Source organism: Sus scrofa, chromosome 3 (genome assembly GCF_000003025.6).
Source record: "Sus scrofa isolate TJ Tabasco breed Duroc chromosome 3, Sscrofa11.1, whole genome shotgun sequence".
In the NCBI taxonomy this organism is placed as follows: Eukaryota; Metazoa; Chordata; class Mammalia; order Artiodactyla; family Suidae; genus Sus; species Sus scrofa.
The window spans coordinates 72,890,707-72,914,271 of record NC_010445.4 but is presented as its reverse complement, the minus strand read 5'-3'; the positions used below and the strand labels follow the sequence as shown (position 1 = coordinate 72,914,271).

The following is a 23,565-nucleotide window of genomic DNA, read 5'->3' as shown; positions in this document are numbered from 1 at the left end:
ATATTTTTTTAATGCAAAAAAGTATATGAAGGTTGGTGGCTCAGCAGGTTAAGGACACGGCATTGTCACTGCTGTGGCTCTGGTTACTGCTATGGTGCAGATTTGATCCCTGTCCCCAGAAGTTCTGCATGGTGTGGTGGTGGAGGTACGGGGGAGAAAAAATACAAAATAAAGAGGTAGGTATGGGATGAATGAAAGCTATGAGACCACAGCAAAGACTAGAAGAAACAGAGACAGCAGGCTTCACTGGCCTCAGAGATGCACCGCAGAGGTCAATGAGGGCTTCCCTTTTACCAGCTACTTACCATACCATTTCAATGGCAGCTCACCTCTTGTTCCTCAAGGAAAACCATTATTCTAGATTTCATTTCCAGGAAAAAACAAGTCTCCCCAAGACTTCTATTGCCCAGGCTAACAAAGAGCTGTATCAATCTAGTTACTGACCTGCGACCTGAGGTGGGGGTTGAACCATGGCCCTCTTTCGAGGGGTCAGGGCTGGCTGGATGGGAAGAATTCCTGGGTTGGGCTGAGTTTGCCCAGCTTTAGGCCTCTGGCGGGGTGCAATTGAAGTCTCTGTGGTGGGAATGGGATCTGTCAGTCTAGAAAAAGAAAAGGAAAAAAAAAAAAAAGATTCCTGTTAAGAGTGTGAGAAAATGAAGAAGGGGGAGATGGAGTATAGATGGAGAGACGGAATAAGCGTTCACTTCCACGTGCATCCAAACCTTCCAGATCCGCTTAATCGGTATTTCGGATAGGGTGTTCCACAGGATGTTACATGTTACCAGATGTTATTAAAAAGGTGGGTAAAGGAGTTCCCTTCGTGGCTCAGTGGTTAATGAATCCGACTAGGAACCATGAGGTTGCGGGTTTGGTCCCTGGCCTTGTTCAGTGGGTTAAGGATCTGGCATTGCCATGAGCTGTGGTGTAGGTTGCAGACACGGCTCGGATCCCACCTTGCTGTGGCTCTGACATAGGCCAGTGGCTACAGCTCCAATTTGACCCCTAGCCTGGGAACCTCCATATGCCGTGGGAGCAGCCCTAGAAAAGGCAAAAAGACAAAAAAAATAATAATAAAAATAATAAAAAGGAGGGTAAATAAGTTCTACGTTCTACGTTCTGGCCTACAAAGGGTATCAACAGATTGTTATGTGGCAGCTTCCGGAAACCTTAAGAAACTCTGTGCGTGCCCTCTGTCTCTCTCTATTTTTTGACCTGCTGCTTAGAACAGGGATGCTGCCTTACCAATCTCTGAGGGCACGGCCACAATCACAGGGATGGTAGATGTATGGGCTTCAACAAGCCTGGGTACCTGAGGACTCTGTGGAATAGACTCCATACCAGCCCTGGACTACTTGCCTCCAGATTTGGTTTACTTGGAGGAAAAAAAAAAATCTATCTTATATAAGCCACTGTCATTTGTACTTTCTAGAACTCACATGAAATCTAATCACACGAAATGAAAACAGGGTGTGGTCTTGTGCTCCTTGTGATGGTGCAACAGCTCTGGCGGTAACTCTCCTTGCCTTAGAGCAGTGCCGGCAGCTGGCTACCACCTAACTCAGATCAGAGTTGTTGTCCTTTGGAAATACACTTTAGGGAGTAATAGCTGAGGTGAAGGCCAAAATAAACAATCTTCATGAATATTTCCAAAATATGCTTGGCATGGCCTCAATAAAATGGAAAATAGGAAGCAAAGCAGCTGGCCCCATGTCCTTCCTCAAGACGGGCCTCCAAGGAATGGCCATCCTGGACCCCGAGGCTTTCACTGGCATCCTGCTCTCGTGCTGGGTGGGGAACCATAATAGAAAAGCGATCACATGTGGGGAGCTGTGACCTGGGCAAGGCAGGAGGGCAGGAAAACAGGACAGAGGATGGGAAAGAGCAGAAATGGATAAGAAAGATCAAGCCAAGGGTGAGGGAGGTAAGCAGACTTCTGTAGAAAACCAAATGCCAAGCACTGGCACACTGGTCTCCTAAGGGTAATGTTTTTAGAAACAATGGGATAGAGTCAAAGAAAACTGTATCTGAACGCTAGCTCCCCACTCACCATGATAACAGGCATGTCACTGAACTTCTTTTACCCTTGGGTCCCTTACGTGTAAAATGGAGACAATAATTCCTATATTACGAGGCAAATGTGAACATCAAATGTATCAATGACTGCAAAACTTTTATAAACTGAGGAGTGGTCAAAATGTTTGTATGGACCTTAATATGTTGCAAGAACATGAAGTTCCCATCGCGGCGCAGTGGTTAACGAATCCGACTAGAAACCATGAGGTTGCGGGTTCGATCCCTGCCCTTGCTCAGTGGATTAACAATCCAGCATTGCCGTGAGCTGTGGGGTAGGTTGCAGACACAGCTTGGATCCTGCGTTGCTGTGGCTCTGGCGTAGGCTGGCAGCTACAGCTCCAATTAGACCCCTAGCCTGGGAATCTCCATATGCTGCGGGAGCTGCCCAAGAAATGGCAAAAAAAAAAAAAAAAAAAAACGTTGCAAGAACATACAGATCCAGGAGCTCTGGCTCTAAGCTGTCTTGCTGTGTGATCTTGGGCAAATCACTTCACCTCGTGCAGAGCAGAAAGAGTGAGGATGCTGGAGTTCTGATTCTTTACTAACCACAGACTGACTAACTCCCTAGGGCAGTGAGTGACTTACAATTCTGAGTGTGGTCATGAAAAGTGAGAACAACCACAACCTCATAGAATTGTTTTAAGGGGGGAAAAAAGTAATCTTATTCATGTAAAGTACTCAGTATGGTATGTGGTATATGTGATGCCCCAATGAATAGTGGCTACTTTAAAAACATACATGGAAAGAAAAACCCACCTCTCAGGACTGGCGAGCAAATATGATAATGCAAATGAAATCGCTGCAAATTATATGTAGGACAACCTAGACCCAAACCTCGTGGCTGGAAGGTCTGTATATTGAGATCCATAGAAACTAATAGTTTGGGCACCAGAAAATTTATAAAAGTTTCACAGTCACGAGTGTGCCCGATGTTCACATCTGTCTTATGATGGAAATATTATTTTCTAGATTTTACAAAACAGAGTACCACTCAAGCATCAGGAGGAATTATAATTTTTATAAATGTATGTGATTTCTGGAATAGATCTTTGCTTAACCTCTGTACATACCATGTCTGGGCCTAGTACAGAATGGCCCTAAGCCCAAGAAGACTAAGCTAATTCAGACGGCCCCCAAAGCAATTCCCAGAAGTGAGCATGGCAGATGTATTGAGAAATAAATAGACTGTAAAGTAACATCATGGATGTAGTTTGCTTAGTCTGTTAAAAAATCAAAGTTGCATTACTTTAGAGCCATATCTCAAATAGCCCTATACACATAATAGTTATTCTATAAATATTCAAGAATTTTTTAAATTAAAAACATTTTTAAAACATAGAAGTTTTAAAATCCACATATTTCCATCTAGGATGCTTTGTTGACAGAGTTTGTACTAAGGTTTCCTTGCCATGGGAGTGGAAAGAAAAGTGGGGTACAGACTTCTCCTGGAATATTCTTAGAATTTGCCATCTGGAAGGCATGGCAGCCAAGAGGATGTGCCTCACAAACCTCCGACCACAAGGGCATAAAAGACCAAGTGCCCCAGCTATTGTGCTCCTGAAATCCACTGCCATGTTTGCCCAAAGGGCACACTTCCTAGAGGCTGCTCTCAGCCTTAATGCCCCAGCCACAAGGATATTAAGGCAGGCTCGTTCCTGAAAGGCAGGACTCCCCGACATCTGTGATGCACCTTCCTGACATTGTGTGGTCACTTTGAGCTAACCTGATCCCTGTCTCTGGATCAGACTTCCTCACTTCCAGATGGATCTCTCAGCTTCCTGGGCTCCTTCCTTATCTTCTCTCATGGGGGCATTTCCCCAGTAAAATCCTAGTTTCCTGGGAGTTCCTGTCATGGCACAGTGGTTAATGAATCCGACTAGGAACCATGAGGTTGCAGGTTGGATCCCTGACCTCACTCAGTGGGTTAAGGATCTGGCGTTGCTGTGGCTGTGGTGTAGGCCAGCAGCTATAGCTCCGATTCCATCCCTAGCCTGGGAACCTCCATATGCTGCTGGTGTGGCCCTAGAAAAGACCAAAAAAAAAAAAAAAAAAAAAAAGAAAAAGAAAAAGAAAAAAATTCCTAGTTTCCTGACTTTTCTCTTGGTCTGCTTCTGGGAAGAACCTATTACACAGAATGTGATTAGCATGGAGTTCCCGTTGCCATGCAGCAGAAATGAATCCAACTAGTAACCATGAGGTTGCAGATTTAATCCTTGGCTTTGCTCTGTGGGTTAAGGATCCAGCATTGCCGTGAGCTGTGGTGGAGGTCGCAGGCATGGCTCAGAATGACCCCTAGCCTGGGAACTTCCATATACTGCAGGTACAGGCCTAAAAAGCAAAAAAAAAAAAAAAAAAAAAAAGAACGTGATTATAAGATCCACAGGCTCTTTTGCTGGTCATGGACTCAATGCTTTGAACTGTACTTTCCTAACATGGCTGGAACCACAGAAGGTAAGAAGGACAGGGGTATGGAGATCAGGGTGGTGAAGTGGGCTACAGAAAGGCCAGGACACATGTTAGTGCACACTCTTGTGCTAGCAACATTTAAGGCCAGCTGTCACCACATCTCTGAATGTCCTTGCACCTATTCCCAAGCAAAGGAAGTAGCTGAGGAACTCGGATTCTCTTTCAGGTGTAGATCACTGTATTTCATGATATTCCAACTTGTACTCCCAGAGAACAATTTCTGCCTCGGGGAGACAGAGCTCCCTTTCCGGGACCGGGCAGCCTCTGGCCATCTTACACGTTGCGTCATGCACAGTGCATCTAACTGTGCAGTGGAAGAATGAAGAAACACAAGGCACCCTCCTCCCCTGTATTTCTTACCTGGCCTTTGGCTGGGTCTTTTTTGCAGCTGCCTCGCTGGCTTTCACTGGTTCAGGAAGCTTTGCAGGAATGGGAGAGTTCTACAGAATTGAAAGAAAATTTTAAAAGAACATCACAGATTTCTTTTTTTAAAAAACTGAGATATAACTAACATACATTATTAGGTTCAGGTGTACCATGTAATTGATTCAATACTTGTACATATTGCAAAATGATCACCACAATCAGTCTAGTTCACAGCTATCACCATATGTAGTTACAGAATTTTTTTCTTGTGATGAGGACTTTTAAGTTCCACTCTCTTAGCAACCTTCACCTATGCAATGCAGTATTATTAAGCATAGTTGCTGTGCTGTATATTCTACTGCGTGACTTGTTTATTTGTAACTTTTGATTCCCTTTGCCCATTTAGCCCACCTCCCAAAGTGACCCCCACAGATTTCTTCGTAAAAGAATAATCAGCATGGAAGTTCCCGTCGTAGCTCAGTGGTTACCGGATCCGACTAGGAACCATGAGGCTGCAGGTTCGATTCCTGGCCTTGCTCAGTGGGTTAAGGATCTGGTGTTGCCGTGAGCTGTGGTGTAGGTTGCAGACGCGGCTTGGATCCCTCGTTGCTGTGGCTGTGGTGTAGGCCAGCAGCTACAGCTCCGATTCGACCGCTAGCCTGGGAACCTCCATATGCCAAGGGTGTGGCCCTAGAAAAGACAAAAAGACAAAAAGACAAAAAAAAAAAAAAAAAAAAAAGAAGAAGAAGAAGAAGAAGAATCAGCATGACTGGGCCAATGAAAATACACATTAGGGTCTTTTAGAGTGGCTTCCAGACCCTGATCTCTGGTCTGAGAAGGGAAGGAAGTTATCTAAAGTCTATCCCACTAGACTCAGCCCCAGTCCAGGAGGCAAAGGATCCAAGGAGGGGACAGAGCAGCCTGAGTGCAGCACACTCCCTCCCTGTCATTCTCACTCTTCTATGCCATGCAAGGGCACTGGGGCTTAAACTCAGTATGTTCCTCTTCCCAGAGCACAGATTAGAAGAGAGGTTATGAAAGGCACGCAAAGAGGTCTACAAACTATATCACTATTTATTTTTCTGCTGGAGCTTAGAGAGGTTGGAGCTGACTTTTGTGTAACTCACTTCCAGCAAGGAGGCTGGGACACTGCAGCCACCATGTATTTGATGGCTGAACCTGCCCCTCTTCCCGGCATGAGAGGCATCACTCAATCCACAAGCCAGGCAGAGCACCTAGGGCCTGAATTCTGCACCATCCATCTATCAGCGCCTCTTGAGGGAGCACTAACCACAAGGCAACAGCTTATCACTACTGAGCAAGTGCCAAATGGCTTGAGACTTGTGAAGAGCACTTTTTAAAAACAAGTTACCAACCTGAATGCTTCCAATTCTATTTCATGTTATTTAACCTTATGAATGGGAAAGTGGGCTAGCAAAATAAAGCATGTTCTCTTAGGTTACTGTACAATATCTCCCGTCTTACATTTATTTATTTATTGGCCTCACCTGTGGCATGTGGGGGTAACCAGGCCAGGGATCGAATCAGAGCTGAAGCTGAAACCTCTGCCACAGCTGTGGCAACGCCAGATTTTTAACATGTTGCACCACAGTGAGAACTCCTATCCCCCATATTAATCTGGGAAACCTGAATTATGGAATACTAATATGAAAGTGGCTTTTAGGAGGCACCTCTATTTCCTTCACATCCTCAAGTGGAGGGAATTTCTGCTAAAAATGTCTCTTGGCTTCTCTTCCACCCTCCAACACGCTCCTCCCAAGGGAAAGGGGTAACTTGCTTGACTAATAAAGACTGGGAGAGAAAAGTGAGCTCATCTGGCCTGCCCTCACCCTCCCTCTGCTCCAGAAGAGCCTGTGTCTCAGGAACCAGGCATTCACTACTCAGGCATGTGGATCTAATGTTAGGGAGTCTGACTGGTCAAGCTACCGTCTCTGACTCAACCTTGAAGTAATAAAGTCAATATGCTGAGCTCCATCAGAACAGTGTCCACAACCGATTTCAAATATGGGAGTGAAAGAAAAGTGTTATTTATCAGCACCCTCCAGCCCCAAGAGTAACATCAGAAATCCATTACTAGAGAAACTAGCAAGACAATTTCGGATTAAAATTTATTTATTACAATATTCATTAGTAAAATGCTCAAGAAAGTTGAATCACACTATGACATGAAAAATATGCTAAGACTGTAAAAAAAAAAAAAAAAAAAAAGGGCATTTGCAAGCACTGTACTCTCAGGACTGTGCATAGAGTGTAAGATTACTGCATGGAGAAAACATTGCCATGGCTGATTGTGCAGGGAGGGTGGAAGAAAAGGAGTGTGGCTTACAGACTGGCCAACAAAAGAAGCAAAATCAAGAAAGCTCTGGTGGAGCAATAAATAATTACTCTTGCTCTTCTATACTATGACCCTTCAAATATTTGGATATGAGCATTAGCCTGCATGAGTGCAGCCTCAGCCATTGTAGCTTCTCCTTCAATCAGTCCACATGTGGTGGGCCTTTTAACCCTCAGCATCTTAACTGCCTTGTTTTTCCCAGGTCAGCACAGCCCCTGGGCACTGGCCAGAGGCAGGAAGGGACCACTGTCCTTCTTGAACCTGACAAGCAACAGGTCTGAACTCCTTGCTGAGAGCTGGGAGAAAGGAAACCAACCCCTTGGTCAAACAGTGTAATTTCTGAGCCTAGTAAAGAAATGTCTCTGTTGGCAGAGAAAGCAGAGGAAAAAATACTTCGACCTTTTCAATGATATTGTACTGAGAGAATTCAGATAGGAACTACCTTATATTGTTGTGGACAGACATTGGAATAAAGATTAATAACTCATTTTTCAAAAAAAAAAAAAAAAAGAAAAGAAAAGAAAGCTCTGCCGCAACAATGGAGAAAAGGGACAAGGGGCTTATGTTCCAACAGGCAGAGCAACAAGGGCGGGGTCTCGCCTTAGGAAAGCAGCCAGCCCAGCCTCCTCCAGAAAAGCGCAACAGATATGTGGCTCTCAGGGATCTATGACAGTTGATAAGACAACAGGTTGGTCAATCTTTACCCAAGGTGTTCAACTCAATCCTTACAGAGTTTGTTCGTTTAAGTGTAACTGCCTTGATGGTTTTTGTTTTGTTTTGTTTTTGTTTTGGCTGCAGCGTGTAACAGCTTGACGTGGGATCTCACTTCCCAGACCAGGGATTCAATCCAGGCCACAGCAGTAATAGCACTGAATCCTAACCACTAGACTACAAACCTTTGCCTTGGTTTTATAATTAAATTTCATGGGAAAGAAGTTCCCATCATAGCTCAGCAGTAATGAACCCTACTAGTATCCACGAGGATGTGGGTTCAATCCCTGGCCTCACTCAGTGGGTTAAGGATCTGACATTGCCATGAGCTGTGGTGTAGGTTTGCAGATGTGGCTTGGATGCCACGTTGCTGTGGCTGTGGTGTAGGCTGGAAGCTGCAGCTCAGATTCAACCCCTAGCCTGGGAACTTCTATATGCTGCAGGTACAGCCCTAAAAAGACAAAATAATAATAATAATAATAATAAAAATTCTTTGGGAAAATTGGATTTCCTTTATAGCGACTAATTCATAGTTAGCTTTGCTTGAATGCCCCCTACAAGAGAAAGCAAGGGACGCCTATATTCATTTAAAGAGCTAATTAATACCCTAGGAATGCTGAATGACAATTTGATAATATTTATTTCCCCTAAAAAGCATCTTTCACATACCTGTACATTTGGAACTGGGCATTCTTTCTTGAGTAGTTTAAATGAGAAGAAGGAGACCTGGTAAATATCTGGCCTTTTGTCAGGGTCTGGTTCCAACATATACCCTAAGACAAACACAGGCGAACACGTATTTAACAACACCCAAGGAGTTATTACATTAGTTAAGAAGCATAGTTTCTCTATTACCTCTGTTGTTTCAAAATTTTTATTTCTCATAAAAGTCAGACAGTTTGCAATTCGCCCTTTCCATCCCCTCTCAGAAAGGGAAGCTCTAACTTTCCTAAAATTTTATCTATCTGCAAGAAAATAACAAAGTTTTGAAGTATAACAAACATACTTAAGTTCATGTTCTGTGCCCCACACAGCAGGGACTCAAAGCTCTCAATGTCAAAGTTACCACATTCATATTCTGGTACCTGGGAAGTTCTGGCCTCCTTTCATACTAGCTGCTAGACAACAACTCTTGATAATTACAACAACTCAAATTTCATGTATTTATTATTCTCTTGTTGGAGATATTAGCTGGTTTCCAATCTAAAAGAAAAGATAATAAATATACATCTACTTTTACTGTGATCTATAGATCACATGTTCTATTTCCAGATCCTTCAAGCTTCTGCCCTTTCTGAAGCTGGAAAAATCCTCAGGGGGGAAAAAAAATCTTTGAGAAAACACACAAGCACACACACAAATATACGCAAACAATAATGCAAGGCCATTTATCTCGTAGGTAATCAAATGAATGGTTTGGACACTAAGTTGAGAAAAGACCAATGAGGCTGCAGCCTTGTGAAGGCCTTTGCAGAAGAGGCAGGAGCCGAGCTGATCCTTGAAGGCAGGAAAGAATTTAGTCAGGGGAAAGCAGAGAAAAAGACATTCCAGGTTATAAAAGAGTCTGAGCAAAGATGGACTTGGAGAAAGACATGAGAACGCTTAGTTGCAAGGAAACAGAGGAGCTAGAAGGATGGGGGTAGAGGTGTTTCCTTGTCAGAGAATAAAGGAAAGAGTGTGGGGATGGAACACAGAACATATGGGACCATTGGCAAACCTTGAAGTTTACTGAATAGGGACATGATAAGGTGGCATTTTATAAGATTAATCCTATGGTGAGGGTGTGATGGACAGACTGAGGGAGGGGAGAAGCTGGTGGCCAATCCACCAGTACAGGCATGAGCTGATAGGGTCAGTAGATACCTCAGTAACAGTGATGAGAACAGAGAGAATATACTGAAAATAGGAGAAATGTCAAAGAAAGTATTAATGCTGCTTAGCAAATGACTGACTCTTTTCTGTTTTGCTAGTCAGATCCAAAGAAAATCTTAAGTTTCATTCATCCAGGCTCGAATGGTGACATCATTTAAAACTGTGAGTTATGGTGACAGTGGACTCTTCCAATAGTTTGTAAAGTGAAACAGATCAGTGTTTAGGAAAGATGTCATGTTATAAACATTCATAAAGAGCTGTTTAAATGAAAAAAAAGATATGGTTTGGGTTGCTGCTGTGGCACGGGTTTGATCTCTGGCCTGGGAACTTCTGCATGCCATGAGTGCAGCCAAAAAATAAAAATAAAAATAAATTTAAAAAGAGGAACCTAGATGCCTATGGTCAAATAACCTTCGACAAAGGAGGCAAGAATATAAAATGGGGAAAAGATAATCTTTTCAGCAAGTGGTGCTGGGAAAACTGGCCAGTCACATGTAAATCAATGAAACTGGAACACACCCTCACACCATGCATGAAAATAAACTCAAAATGGCTTAAAGACTTAAATGTAAAACAAGACACCATCAAACTCTTAGAAGAGAACATAGGTAAAACATTCTCTGACATCAACCTTACAAATGTTTTCTCAGGTCACTCTCCCAAAGCATCAGAAATAAAAGCAAACATAAACCAATGGGACCTAATCAAACTGACAAGCTTTTACACAGCAAACGAAACCATAAAAAAACCAAAAAGACAACTTACAGAATGGGAGAAAAGAGTTTCAAATGATGCAACTGACAAGGGCTTAATTTCTAAAATATACAAACAACTTATACAACTCAACAGCAAAAAAGCCAACAACCCAATGGAAAAATGGGCAAAAGACCTGAACAGACATTTTTCCAAGGAAGATGTACAGATGGCCATCAAGCACATGAAAAAAATACTCAACATCACTGATTATTAGAGAAATGCAAATCAAAATTATTATGAGGTACCACCTCACACCAGTCAGAATGGCCATCATTAATAAGTCCCCAAATAACAAATGCTGGAAAGGGTGTGGAGAAAAGGGAACTCTCCTGCACTGTCGGTGGGAATGTAAATTGGTACAACCACTATGGAAAACTGAATGGAGGTACTTTAGAAAACTATATACAGAACTACCACATGACCCAGCAATCCCACTCTTGGGCTACATACCTGGACAAAACCTTCCTTGAAAAAGACATATATGCCCCTATGTTCATTGTAGCACTATTCACAATAGCCAAGATTTGGAAACAACCTAAATGTCCATCAACAGACGAATGGATTAAGAAAATATAGTATGTATACACAATAGAATACTACTCAGCCATAAAAAATAATGCTATTTGCAGCAACATGGATGGAACTAGAGACTCTCATACTAAGTGAAGTAAGTGAGAAAGAGAAAGACGAATACCATATGATATCACTTATATCTGGAATCTAATATACGGCACAAATGAACCTTTCCACAGAAAAGAAAATCATGGACATGGAGAACAGATTTGTGGTTGCCAAGGAGGGGGGGATGGACTGGGAATTTGGGGTTAATAGATGCAAACTATTGCCTTTGGAATGGCTAAGCAATGAGACCCTGCTGTAGAGCAATGGGAACTATATCTAGTCACTCATGATGGAGCATGACGATGTGAGAATGTATATGTGTATGTAACAAGTCATAATGGAAAAAAATAAAAATTGTTAAATTTAAAAAAAAGAATAAAAAGATGTTTTTCCTGGAGTTTCCTGTCATGGCTCAGTGGAAATGAATCTGAGTAGCATCCATGAGGATGCAGGTTTGATTCCTGGCCTCGCTCAGTGGGTTGAGGATCCAGCGTTGCTGTGAGCTGTGGTGTAGGTCACATACCTGGCCAGGATCTGGCATTGCTATGGCTGTGGTGTAGGCCAGCGGCTACATCTCCAATTCAGCTTCCCCCGCCTGGGAACCTCCATACACTGTGGGTGCGGCCCTTAAAAAAATGAAAGACACCCCCCCAAAAAAAAAGCTGTTTTTCCTAATATGAATTTGCTGTACAAAAGTAAAAAAAAAAAAAGTTTTTTGGGGTTTTTTTTTGGGGGGGGGTTTAAACAAAATTCCTACCATTCCAGCATCAAATTTGGCCATTTTCCCATACTTCCATCCAATCTCACTTACATAGCTGCAGTTCTAACACAGACATAATACTTCACCTCTGAAAACAATCCAACAACCATTAAATACCATACTCCATCCTTTAAACACTGCCCCACTTTTGCATTAATAAATGGAAGAGGTTGACTGACTGATAAAACCGGCATCGTGGAATGGGTGGTCACTTAAAAGCTACAACTATGTTAACTTGGGTAAGGCATCTATACTTTCTTAGCTTCCATTTTCTTATGTGTATAATGGGGATAATTATATTTACTATATAGGGTTTTAAGAGTGGAATGACATACAAGTAGGTCTTCAACAAATGTCAGATGCTCTGCCCCACATTTTGCTGCTTCTGTTTTCTCTAGTGCATCCCCACCTTAGGACTCAAAGTCCATTGCTCAGGATTTATAATCCATAATTGTTAAGATGTAGAAACTAAATGTCTTGACAAAGTAAAAAGATAATAAAACATCTCTGTTTCTTGGGCATTCCAGTACAGGGGCTGGAGCAAAGATTTCTTATTCTACCACCTGGCTAATGAACATGAGTACATATGCTTACTATGATGATACAAAAGAGTGGGGAATCTTAAACGTTTTAAATACAGCACTGGTTTCAATGCTTCTTATCAAAATCCAGTGATTAACCTAAACGAGAGGAAAAACCTAGTTTCACAGCTATTCGGTCTTAATTATGTATTCACTTCAGCCAACGCACTGCAATCATTTTAATTTGAGTTGCTTCCAGTTTTGCAAAGATGAATTTTGTATCACTCGCTATGAGTCAGCTGGACACCCTTTGGCACCAGAGCTTTCAGAAAGACTGCAAGAACAGAGCAGTACTGTAAAGCTCAAAGCACAGTTAGCTTTTCTGCTCCAGCAGCTGGCCCAGGTGTGAAACCAAGCTTAGATTTCTGGCAAAAAGACTCACCACTCTAAGGAGACACTGTTATCTGAGCTCTGAGTGACCAACTGTTTACCAACTGATTTCTTTATTTTCGCATCCAACCCATGACTCCTGGGATCTAATCTCTTTATCCTCCAATCCATTTCTAGAGATTAGAAATAAAGATGTGAAACCAGAAACTGGAAATACTTACTAATTAGGCAGTGCATGTCTTGGGAATACCGAGAGTTGTCAGGAATTGTGAAGTTTCCGTCACAAATTGCCACTTGACTCTCCCCAAATGGCAAAGTGAAGTAGCATAACTTATACAACAAACATCCAAGAGCCTGAAAAAATAATAATAAAAAAAAAAGCAGACTGCTACAAGTGGTTTATTTACCATCACTGCAAATGGGTTTACTGAGAAATACTGGTACCATCCATATTTCCTAGCAGATCTAAACAGCAGGTACTATTAACCTAGTAGAAACTCGAATTTAGAAGCCACTATCACTATTTATCTGCTAAGTGCTACCATCAATACTAAATTGTGCTCCAATAAAGAACAAGTATTCCAGCTGGTTTGGCTTTTCAGAACCAGCCACACATGTGAAAACCACCTAGATCATGGGCAGGTCACCTAAACAACTCTCACGGAGCTCTAAAGTACTTTTCTTTGACACGCTTCCAGAAGCAGTGGCTGATCGCCTGAGTCAAGAGTAACTCCGAGGGATAAGTAGGCAATGGTACACTACGGTGGCTGCTCTTGCTCGGGCACTGTCTGGAGGAAACGTGGGGGTTTAAGGCCAAGACTGCTGACCTCTGAGATGCGGATAGGTTAGTTGACACCTACCCAAATGTCTGCCTTCGTAGTGATGATTTTGCCACTGTACAGGTTGACCATTTCTGGTGCTCGATAGGACAGCGTTGTGTATCTACAATCAAGAGATTCATTTTATGTTAAATATGCCAATGCTATCATTAAATACCAGGGGTAGCAGAATGACTTTCAAAAATATGTATATTAGTAGAGTCTAGTTCCCTGGGAGCACTCTGGAGAAGACAGTATGGGGTATTAGCACAGACAAAATGAAGAGCTGTCCTTGGCACGCACCCGAAGCCCCCCAGCTGCAGTCCCAGGTGGGGATGCAGACACGAGGGCATTAAATAAACTCTAGCAGCAACCTTTCTTGGGTCCTCAAATATCAAAATCTTCTCCTATAAATTCTTGTTATATGATACTATCCTTGGTTGAATTTTTTAAAAAAATACTAATCCCCTTAGGCAGGGCTTGACACAGATTTAAGACGGGCTGGGACACTCTGGAGAAGAGAAAGTGGGCCTTGGCCAGGCCTGGAGGTAGATGGATCTTTGTTGCCCGAATAGGGTTGAAGCAAGTTTTCCTCTTATCTCTGACTTGAGAAGAGAGAAGCATAAGCTCATCTTCAAAGTGAGTCTTGGTGGTACCAAACCTGTGATTTGTGCTGCTTGAGTCTTCCTGCCCCAGGCTGGATTGCCAGGGGTGATGCAGGAAAGACAGGATCAGGATGTATGTGCACTCTAGACTGCTGATTTATTAGCAGTAAAAATACTGAGTGCTGTTGCCTGTGAAAAATCCAACACTCTGGACAACAAGGGAAAAAGGGTCGGGTTCTTACTGGAGTCACAAATCTAAAGAAGCTTTTTCCTCACGGAAGTCAGTGATTCATCATCTGCAGAGACTTTAACAGCCCTACTCACCATTAATTCCACTAGATTGCAGGTGAGCTCCTTATGAGCAGGGGGAAATAAATGGCAATTTAGGGCTCAGTAAAAAGCACAACTAACTGACTGGAAATGCCACAGCTGTGTGATCCCATTTAAAAGCAGCCCAGGACTTCCATGGCGTGTCCGCCTTCTTAAGGGCTATGTGATGTAAATCAAAAGACTTACGTACAATGACCATGGGACCACTGATAAAGTGCTCTAACATTCCCTCATTTCACTCCACAGATCAATGACTGTGAACCCTCCTCTCATCCTCCAGTTAAAATCCAGCAACCCAACTGCCCATATAATAATGCTCTGAGAGGAGGGGCAACTCAACTAGCACCCTTGTCTTCCCAGCCTGATCTTCCCAGTGGTAAACTCAAAGTAAAAGTGCTGATCTGATCACGGACAAAACTCCAAGAAAGGAGAAAAGGCTTACTTCTTAATCTCATCTTCTACTGCATTGACTCCTTCAGTTTGGGGATTCTGGAATTTGTTGGTAGCACTTCCAAAGTCACACAGGACGTAGTGGCCTCGGTCATGCAACAGAATATTTTCAACCTGAAAAACATTGCCCAACCACCCATTCCAAGATATCATTTAGTAATATGTTTGAAAATTTGGTTTGCATACACATAAATAAAATATTTTATTTCTGATCATCTCATTAATGTGCACAGGAACATTTTTCTCCTCCAAGTGTCTCAAGAGGGTTCATTCCAAGGGGAGCAAAAAGAGATGCACAGCTACAGTGTAAAATGAGAGTAGAGGAGGCAAAAGAGAGGACATTCCACCATGGGGAAGCAGAAGTCCCATTCTTCTAGATTTCTAGCCATATTTTCCACCTCTATAGAAATAGTCCTTGTACTTTTAAGCCTCTACATCTGTTCTCCTGCCCTTCTTTCAGTCTGAAATGCTCCCAATGATCACCAGCTCCTTACCCAACTCAGTCCCATTCATCTTTCAAACTCTAGTTCATCTGCCACCTCTTCTTTGAAGCCCTTCTCAGGGCCCCATTCAGACAAAAGCCATCATTCCCTACATTCCTTCAGAAGCTTGTCTCTCCTCACCCCACCCTACTCCCACCCCCTGGTGTCAACGATTTCATTTGGGCCTTATTAGCACATATATCACTTTCTTTACTACAATAGGTTAGGATTTTCTGAATTAACAAATATTGCATATTTTAGTGATTAAAGGCCTGTGGGCAAATGCCAGTTCTCCTGTTAAAGTATTGTCCTTGTATTTTTACAGATGAATTCTTTGGGCCGTGAGTTGAGTTGGGAGAAGGGAGCTTCTGAAGACCAAAATCAAGAGAAATCCTTGGTAACAAAGGACTCTGCCAAAGATATAACAACTCCAATACAGTGGGCACTAATGTAATGCAAGATGTCCTAGTTTTTGCTAGAGGTGACTTGAGCTGACTTGCATGCTGGAGGACAGACCTGGCTGTGCGTGGGCAGTAAAATGGCAGCCAAAAAAATCTTGTTAGGTCAATAAATCTGTAGTCTCCATTGTCTTTTGTCTTCCAAAGACAAAAACAAAGAGTAGACTATCACCTCCTCAAGTTCAAGCACAAGTATTTGCAGTCTTTTCCAACGCCTAACATAGTGCTCGGTACAGAAAATGTTGGTTGAATGGAATACACTAAAAAACAAATGCGTGTGTGTGTGAGAGAGAGAGGAAGAGAGAGTGACTTAGAAACAAGATAGGAGTCACCAAATAACCAGGCCCCTCCTACTACTACTTGTTTAAAAAAAAAAAAAAATCTTTCAATTAGATATCTCTAGTTTCTACACTGTTTTTCAATTCTTTTAAAATTATATTATATATTATAAAAATGTTTATTTTATAGTCTGCATCTGCTAAATCCGACACCTAGAGTGTTTGTTGCAAACAAATTCTATAGTTCGCTGTTTCTTATTCCTACTGAGTCTCACTCATGGTATTGTTGCGAGGGGTTTTGTCATTGCTGTTCATTCATGTTCCTTGGAATTCATCTGTGGGAAGTCTTGGGGGCCTGAGTTTAAAGTCTACTGTTCTTCCCGCTTATGAACCAGGGGCACTAATAACCTACAATCATTTTAATTTACAATTTTGACCTTGAGCTTCTTAGTCACACAGGCAGTATAAGCTATGACCATCAACTTTCATGGATGTGCTCTTGTGATTAAGAATTCTTAGCAGAGACTTGTTCCCCAAAGACAAGGCTGAATCAGGCAAATATTTCCACCATCTATAGCTTTTTATAAAGCTCATCAGTTTACTCTGTTTACCCAAAGTGAAACAGTCAAACTAACCTAAACACATACGCACTTCAGGAATCTAAAATAATTCTAACAAGACCATACTCATATTTCCGATGCATTTAGAGGTTACAAAAAAAGCAGTTACCATTCACTGAGCTTTTAAAATTACCAATACTACTGTCTTAGCACTTCCCATGGATTATCTCATTCAATCCTCATAACAACAATATAATAATATCCCCGTTATACAGACAGAGAAAGTGAGGCTCACAGTGATTACACAAGAAATGAACCCAGGCAACACAACTTCAGAGAAGGACAGGCAATTGCCTTTCTGCCAGGACAGGAAGCAGGTTAGAAGCAGAGCAGCTACTCAAGGTCCCGCATCTGTGCTGGCACCCTGATAAGGATGATGACTACGCTCACCCGGTGTTCTGGACCCAAGCTTAAGGACAGGGCTACCTTACTTCCTGATGTTCAGAAATGTCCCTATTACTGAAACCTAGTCCATGAGGAACACGGTGTCTAATTCTAGTCAAGCTGATTTGCTCAATGTCTCCTAAGCATTTCTCACATTGACTAGTTTGTCGTTTTATTCAATGGCTCATTCTCTATTAGTCAAATCCTAGTCATTCTTCAAGGTCCTGCTCAAGTCATAACTCCTCAAAACTTTCCATGGCTGCCCCACAAAAATCTACAGAGCTTACCATTGTTAGGAGGGGTTGGCAAAGTGAGACCTCTTGGCCAAACCAAGCCATGCGCATTGGTTATTTATCCTTTAGACTATGGCGGGTTTTGAGCTCCAACAGTAGATGTGAACAGTTTAGACGGAGACTATAGCCGAAAAACCTGAAATATTTACTCTCTGGCCCACTGCAGAGAGGTTCACCAGCTTCTGGTCTACAATCATATCATGCCCCTGTGTCCCCACAATACCCAGTCCAGTATTTTACACAGACCAGGGACTACTAAATCCCTTACTCAGCATCTTTCAGCAACAATCTTCCTTGCTGACCTCACGCATCCCACAGGGCTCATGTGAAAACATGCTTCTCCTGTTGTATGTGTGCAGTCCCTTCCCAATTTAGATTCAATACATCTAATGCTAGAATGCACAATCTAGAAAACTGAAAAGCTCATTCATATCAAAACACAAACAAGGTAGTTCTAGGCAGCAAAACCCCTGTTGAGGAAGGGAGGAGAACTAAACAGCAATGGACAGACTAAAGATGATGCCCACTGGGCTGTATTTGTTCTTGTTTTTTTCCCCACCCTAAAAACTAGGTTTGCATTTCTGGTTAGTTCCTGACTGACAGTACTTGGGAATTATACTATACCCAACCCAGCCCCTGGCTTGCCTCCCCCCTCCCACAAAGATAACTACATTTATAGGAAAACCAGTTAAAAATTAAGGGTGTGTACAAAAGCAGATAAAAGAGCCAGAGATATCAATGTAGGAAAAGCTTGTGCAATATCAAGCAACTATCAATGCAGATAAGAACAATAATCCCTGCTCTGGCTACCGGGCAAGTCTGGCAGGAGGATCAGTTGAGATTAGGAAGGCAACAGCCAGTGTGGCAGCAGCTGCATGTTCCGAGCCTCTCAGTGTGTCCCCATGACAGGTAACACCTGTGAAGACCTCCATCCTCGCCACCACCATCGTGAACAAAACACTTAATACAGAGCATGATGTGTGGCAACCACATTGGACCTGGGGTTTACAAGACTTAAGGGACTATATGAGGTGTTCGGCCTTAGACACATCTTCAAACCTCTCTGGGCTTCTTATCTGTAAAGCAAAGCTGTTAATATTGCTATCGCTGTTAGGAAACAAGGAAGAGAACGTACATGAAAGCACACTGTAAATCTCCCAATACAAATGTAAAGCAGATGTTGTTACCATTCATTTATTAAAGAACTACACTGTAGCTCCCACTACTTCCTATTACCTGCCAAATACGTTTCTAGGTTCTGTGAATAAGACTGTGAATGAATCAAAGCTCATCATCTCTAGTGCTTAGAGTCCATCTGATGACAAAAAAAAAAAAAAAAAGATATAATTGTGAAAAACGTTATGAAAAAAAAATAGCAGGCATTCCTTGGTGGCTCAGTGGGTTAAGGATATGGTGTTGTCACGGCTGTGGCTCTGGTTACTGCTGTTACATGGGTTTGATCCCTGGCCTGGGAATTTCCACATGTCATGGGTGTGGCCAAAAAGAGAAACACACATACAAACACACACACACACACCCCCACACAAACAACAAGTTAAATATACATAAGGTGAAGAAGGATGCTACTGTAAGCATCACACTCAGGGAAGGTTGCTGAAAGAAAGGAAAGAAGGGAGCAGTCATGGACCCAATGGGGAAGGAGCATTCCTAGCAGAGATCAACCTGTACCAAGGCCTGGAGATGGGAGCATGTGTGAGGTGTCTGAGGCACAGAGACAGGCCTTTGTGGCTGGGATAGCACTGTCTTGGGCACTGGTGCCACTGATCAGACATATTATGGGCTAGCACCTTTATGAATGAGGCTATGAGGTAATGCTGGAACTTGAAGTGCAGGACTTAGGTAAGTGAACTAATAACAGGAAGGCAGAGGGGCAGGAGTGATCCTAACAATGGTATCAACATCTAGTAGAACTTAGTATGTGTCCAACACTGCTCCACACACACTTTTATCTGCAGTATTTCATGAAATTCTGAAATATTTCATGAAAGAGCTGCACTTGTGGCATGTGGAAGTTCCTGGGCCAGGGAGAGAATCTGAGCCACAGCTGCAACCCATGCCACAGCTGCGGCAACATCCGATCCTTAACCTACTGTGCTGGACCAGGGATAGAACCCACACTGCCACAGGGACAACACCGGATTCTAAACCCACTGTGCCACAGCAGGAACTCCAGGAAATTCTTATAAAGCCTCACTGTCCTTACTTAACACCTGAGAGAACAGAGTCCAGTTACCTCTCATGCCTGAGGTCACAGGGCTGCTAGGGCAGGATTCGGGCTCAGGCTGCCACACGGCTGGGACTACACCCTCATCTGCTGCACTGACAAGCATTACACAGTTAAGGAACACAGACAGCTCAGACTGGAGAAAGAGAAGGGTGCAGGGGAGTGAAGACCAGAGGAGCAGAAGGAGCGAAGACTGAGGGAGGCCACAAGGGAGCCACTCGGCATTTTTAACAGTGAAGAGCAGATGACAAGAGGCTTTTTAGGAAGGTCGGCACAGTGACAGAGGAGGGAGAATGTGAGAAAGATATAATGAGGGTGGGTATCATCATTCAGGTAAGAGATGACCAGGGCCAAGAGCTTAGGGAGGTAGAGAACCAACTGGCTATTCATACACCATCTTGCGAAAGCTTCAGAGAATCTGCACAGTGACTGTGTTTTCAGCCAAGTCATTTAGTCAGCCTAGCACGTCACAGCTGCTTACAACATGCAGTCTTTCGGCTCATTGAGAGTTTTACGCTGCTGACCTTATTTCCCAACCTCTCAGCTTAAGAGGTTATTAAAGTTGTCACTCCCAAACTTGGCTTCCAGCTTAGCTAAAAGGTCTGGAAAATCACCTCCTCCCGACCTCTTCATCTTGACATTATTCCAAATAGATATGTCATGCAGGCATTTCAGCCACAGAGTTTAGTACCACTGAACACTGTGGAGGATTGGATGAATGCAGGTTTTCAAACCTGTGATTCCAAAAACAGGACAAGAATCTCCCTCTTACTCTACTTCATGAGATCGAAATCTCTTTTCTGACAAAAGAGGAGACATTCAGGACTTGAATGTCTTAATCCTTCCCCCCTTTCTGAAGTGCCTGGACAAACGGCATGGCAAAATGCAGCAATACCAAACCAACAAAAACCAAAATGAGTGTAAAAAACTTTGGCCTTTAATCTGCTTTGATCACTGAATTCACTGTGCAGGTCACAGCCCTTCTGGGCAGAGGTTTCCTGAGTAAAAGGAGATGTGCAATGACAACCCCCCCGTCACTCCTCAGAGGGATGACAATAAAAGTGGGGGAAATAATGAAAATGGCAATATATTTGAGGAGAGACTTTTTTATTTTATGGCTGTGCCCATGGCAAGTGAAAATTCCTGGGCTAGGGATTGAACCCACAGCATGGCAGTGACCCGAGTCACGGCAGTGACAATAATAGATCCTCGACTGCTGGGCCACCAGGGAACTCTGAGGAGGGACTTTTAATAAAGACCAGAACTTCTGTCATGGTTATTTTTAGAACATAAGCTGCTTAAGGTCAGGGACTGCTTTCAGCTTATTTCCTCTCTGGAATTTGAAAGACAGACCACACACACAGAGTAGGCAGGGCAGAAAGGGCCTGTCTCAGTTTCTCATGGGAACAAGCAGACCCCCACACGGCAGGGGTGGGGGTGGGGCGGCACAGGCTCAACAAGGAGTCCACAGCTGGCCTGGCCTGGGCTCCTTCCTGCGTCCCACTGTGGCCTCCTCACCAAGTGGAAACCCCACTCACAGAGAGGCAACTGAGACCAGCCACGAGCACTTTCTCTGGCCGAGAGGAGAATAAAGAACTCTTGGGTCTGGCTACTGCCAGGACTAGAGTGGCTGGTTCTAGCAGTGACACAGAGCTCGGGGTGGCTGAGGCCCTGTGAGGTAACGACAGCCAGGGCAAACAGGAGGTACGGGGGGGCTTTTCGCTCCGGACTAGGAAGCTGGCAGTACAGCCAGCAGATGGGACTGCCCACCGAGCACCCAGTAGTAGAAATCAACAAAAACTAACATGCTAACAAAAGCACCCAGATGGCACTGAGTGTAAGACTTGGGGAGTTTGGGAAAGCTTCATCAATACAACCAGAAAGAGTTCCCATTTGGCTCATCAGTAACGAACCTGACTAGTAACCACAAGGATGCGGGTTCGATCCCCGCCTCGCTCAGTTAGGTTAAGGTTCCGGTGTTGCCGTGAGCTGTGGTGTAGGTTGCAGACGTGGCTCAGATCCTGTGTGGCTGTGGCTGGCAGTAAGAGCTCCAATTTGACCCCTAGCCTGGGAAATTCCATATGCTGCACATGCGGCCCTAAAAACAAACAAACAAAAAAACAGCAATAGGCCTCTAGAACAATTGCAACTAAGGCCTCCTCGTAGGGACCCCTATTTAGGTTCTCTATTTCTAAGGTGGAGAAGAAAGGGAAACAAAGTCTCCTGAACCACACTGGTAATCCAGCAGCAGAGCCAATGCTCTTCAGTACTGGCTGGACACAATAACTGAGTTCCCAGACCGGGGTAACAGGGGCAAGGGGCAGGGGCTGAGGGCAGACTGGGAAAGATGGTGCCCAGGCCTCACCCTCAGATTCCAGATGGCTCCGAGCTCTTCTGCTGAGACATTTCACAGGCTGTTGAGAGCAGTGAGGGAAGAAACTGCACTCCAGCTGCTGGAGTGCAGCCACCAACCTACTCCGTGTCCCCAGGCAACACCGTGTCCACCGAGCTGCATGCCTCAAGTTCCCATCACGTGTGATACTTCGCCGCCACCTCACAGCAGCTCTGTGAGCACCACAAGGCACTAATGTACTGGGAAGATGTTAACTGGACAGGTACTATTTACGGTATGAAAATGATTATCATTTAGGCCTCATTTAATCCAACAAATGTTTAAAAGTTACAATAAACGAAGATTTTGTTTGAGAACATAAGAGTGGAACTCTTTTTTTTTTTTTTTTTTTGGTCTTTTTGTCTTTTAGGGCCGCTCCCGTGGCATGTGGAGGTTCCCAGGTTAGGGGTCGAATCAGAGCTGTAGCTTCCAGCCTACACCACAGCCACAGCAACGCAGGATCTGAGCCACATCTTCGACCTACACCACAGCTCATGGCAATGCCAGATCCTTAACCCACTGAGCAAGGCCAGGGATCGAACCCACATCCTCATGGATGCTAGTCGGGTTTGTTAACCGCTGAGCCATGACGGGAACTCCCAAGTAGCACTCTTTAAAAGGATGCTCCATGGCAGCCTCTTCATTGCCCTCACCTCCCTGTGTGCCCACTCAGGACTGACTGCGGCCAAGGGCATGCTTGCACACGGATGAGCCTCGCCCCATTCCTAACAAGGCTGGCATGGCTGTCTCCACTGCCCAGACGAGGAAGCTGAGGCTCTGAGGCTAAGGGATGAGAGGAACAACCAAGGAGCCTAAGGAGGAGCCAGGAGAACACGCTGCATGGAGGTCACAGGAGGAGACTAAGGAGGCAAAGGCTGCAGGAAGGAGAACAAGACAGGGACTGAAAGGTGCCCTTTGCATCCAGGAATAGGAAGGATGCAGCATGCTCATCTCTCACGGAGCTTACAGTTCAGTCGGCACAAGTTACTCTGCTATAGAATCAGAGTTCCAAGATGAAATCCAATGCCATGTGACCTGGGGGAAAACTGGGGCTCCAGAAAGGCCTGAGCTCAGAAGGGTCACAGAAGCAATGCAGGTACTGCCCAGCCCATACTTCTCCCCTCTTTCTTTCTTTTTTGGCCACACCTAGAGCATAGGGAAGCTGAATACAAACCACAGCTGTGACTTATGTATGCTACAGCTGTGGCAATGCCGGATCCTTAACCAATGCTCCAGGCTGGGGATCAAACTGATGCTGGTACAGAGATAAGGTCAGATCCTTAACTCACTGCACCACAGTTGGAACTCCAATTCTCCC

General features: G+C 43.8%; 1 protein-coding gene across 6 annotated transcripts in view; it reads right to left on the bottom strand.

Moving 5' to 3' along the window:
• Nucleotides 1–23,565, bottom strand: part of AAK1 (AP2 associated kinase 1) — a 166,339-nt gene that overhangs the window by 46,044 nt on the left and 96,730 nt on the right. For all 6 annotated transcript variants that reach the window (XM_021087408.1, XM_013996085.2, XM_005662495.3 and 3 more), the window contains exons 6-11: nucleotides 15,088–15,209; nucleotides 13,753–13,834; nucleotides 13,114–13,246; nucleotides 8,642–8,745; nucleotides 4,900–4,979; nucleotides 445–599 (exon numbers count right to left, since the gene is read on the bottom strand). In XM_021087408.1, coding sequence (XP_020943067.1) covers nucleotides 445–599; nucleotides 4,900–4,979; nucleotides 8,642–8,745; nucleotides 13,114–13,246; nucleotides 13,753–13,834; nucleotides 15,088–15,209 — 676 coding nt within the window. The remainder of the gene's footprint in view (nucleotides 1–444; nucleotides 600–4,899; nucleotides 4,980–8,641; nucleotides 8,746–13,113; nucleotides 13,247–13,752; nucleotides 13,835–15,087; nucleotides 15,210–23,565) is intronic.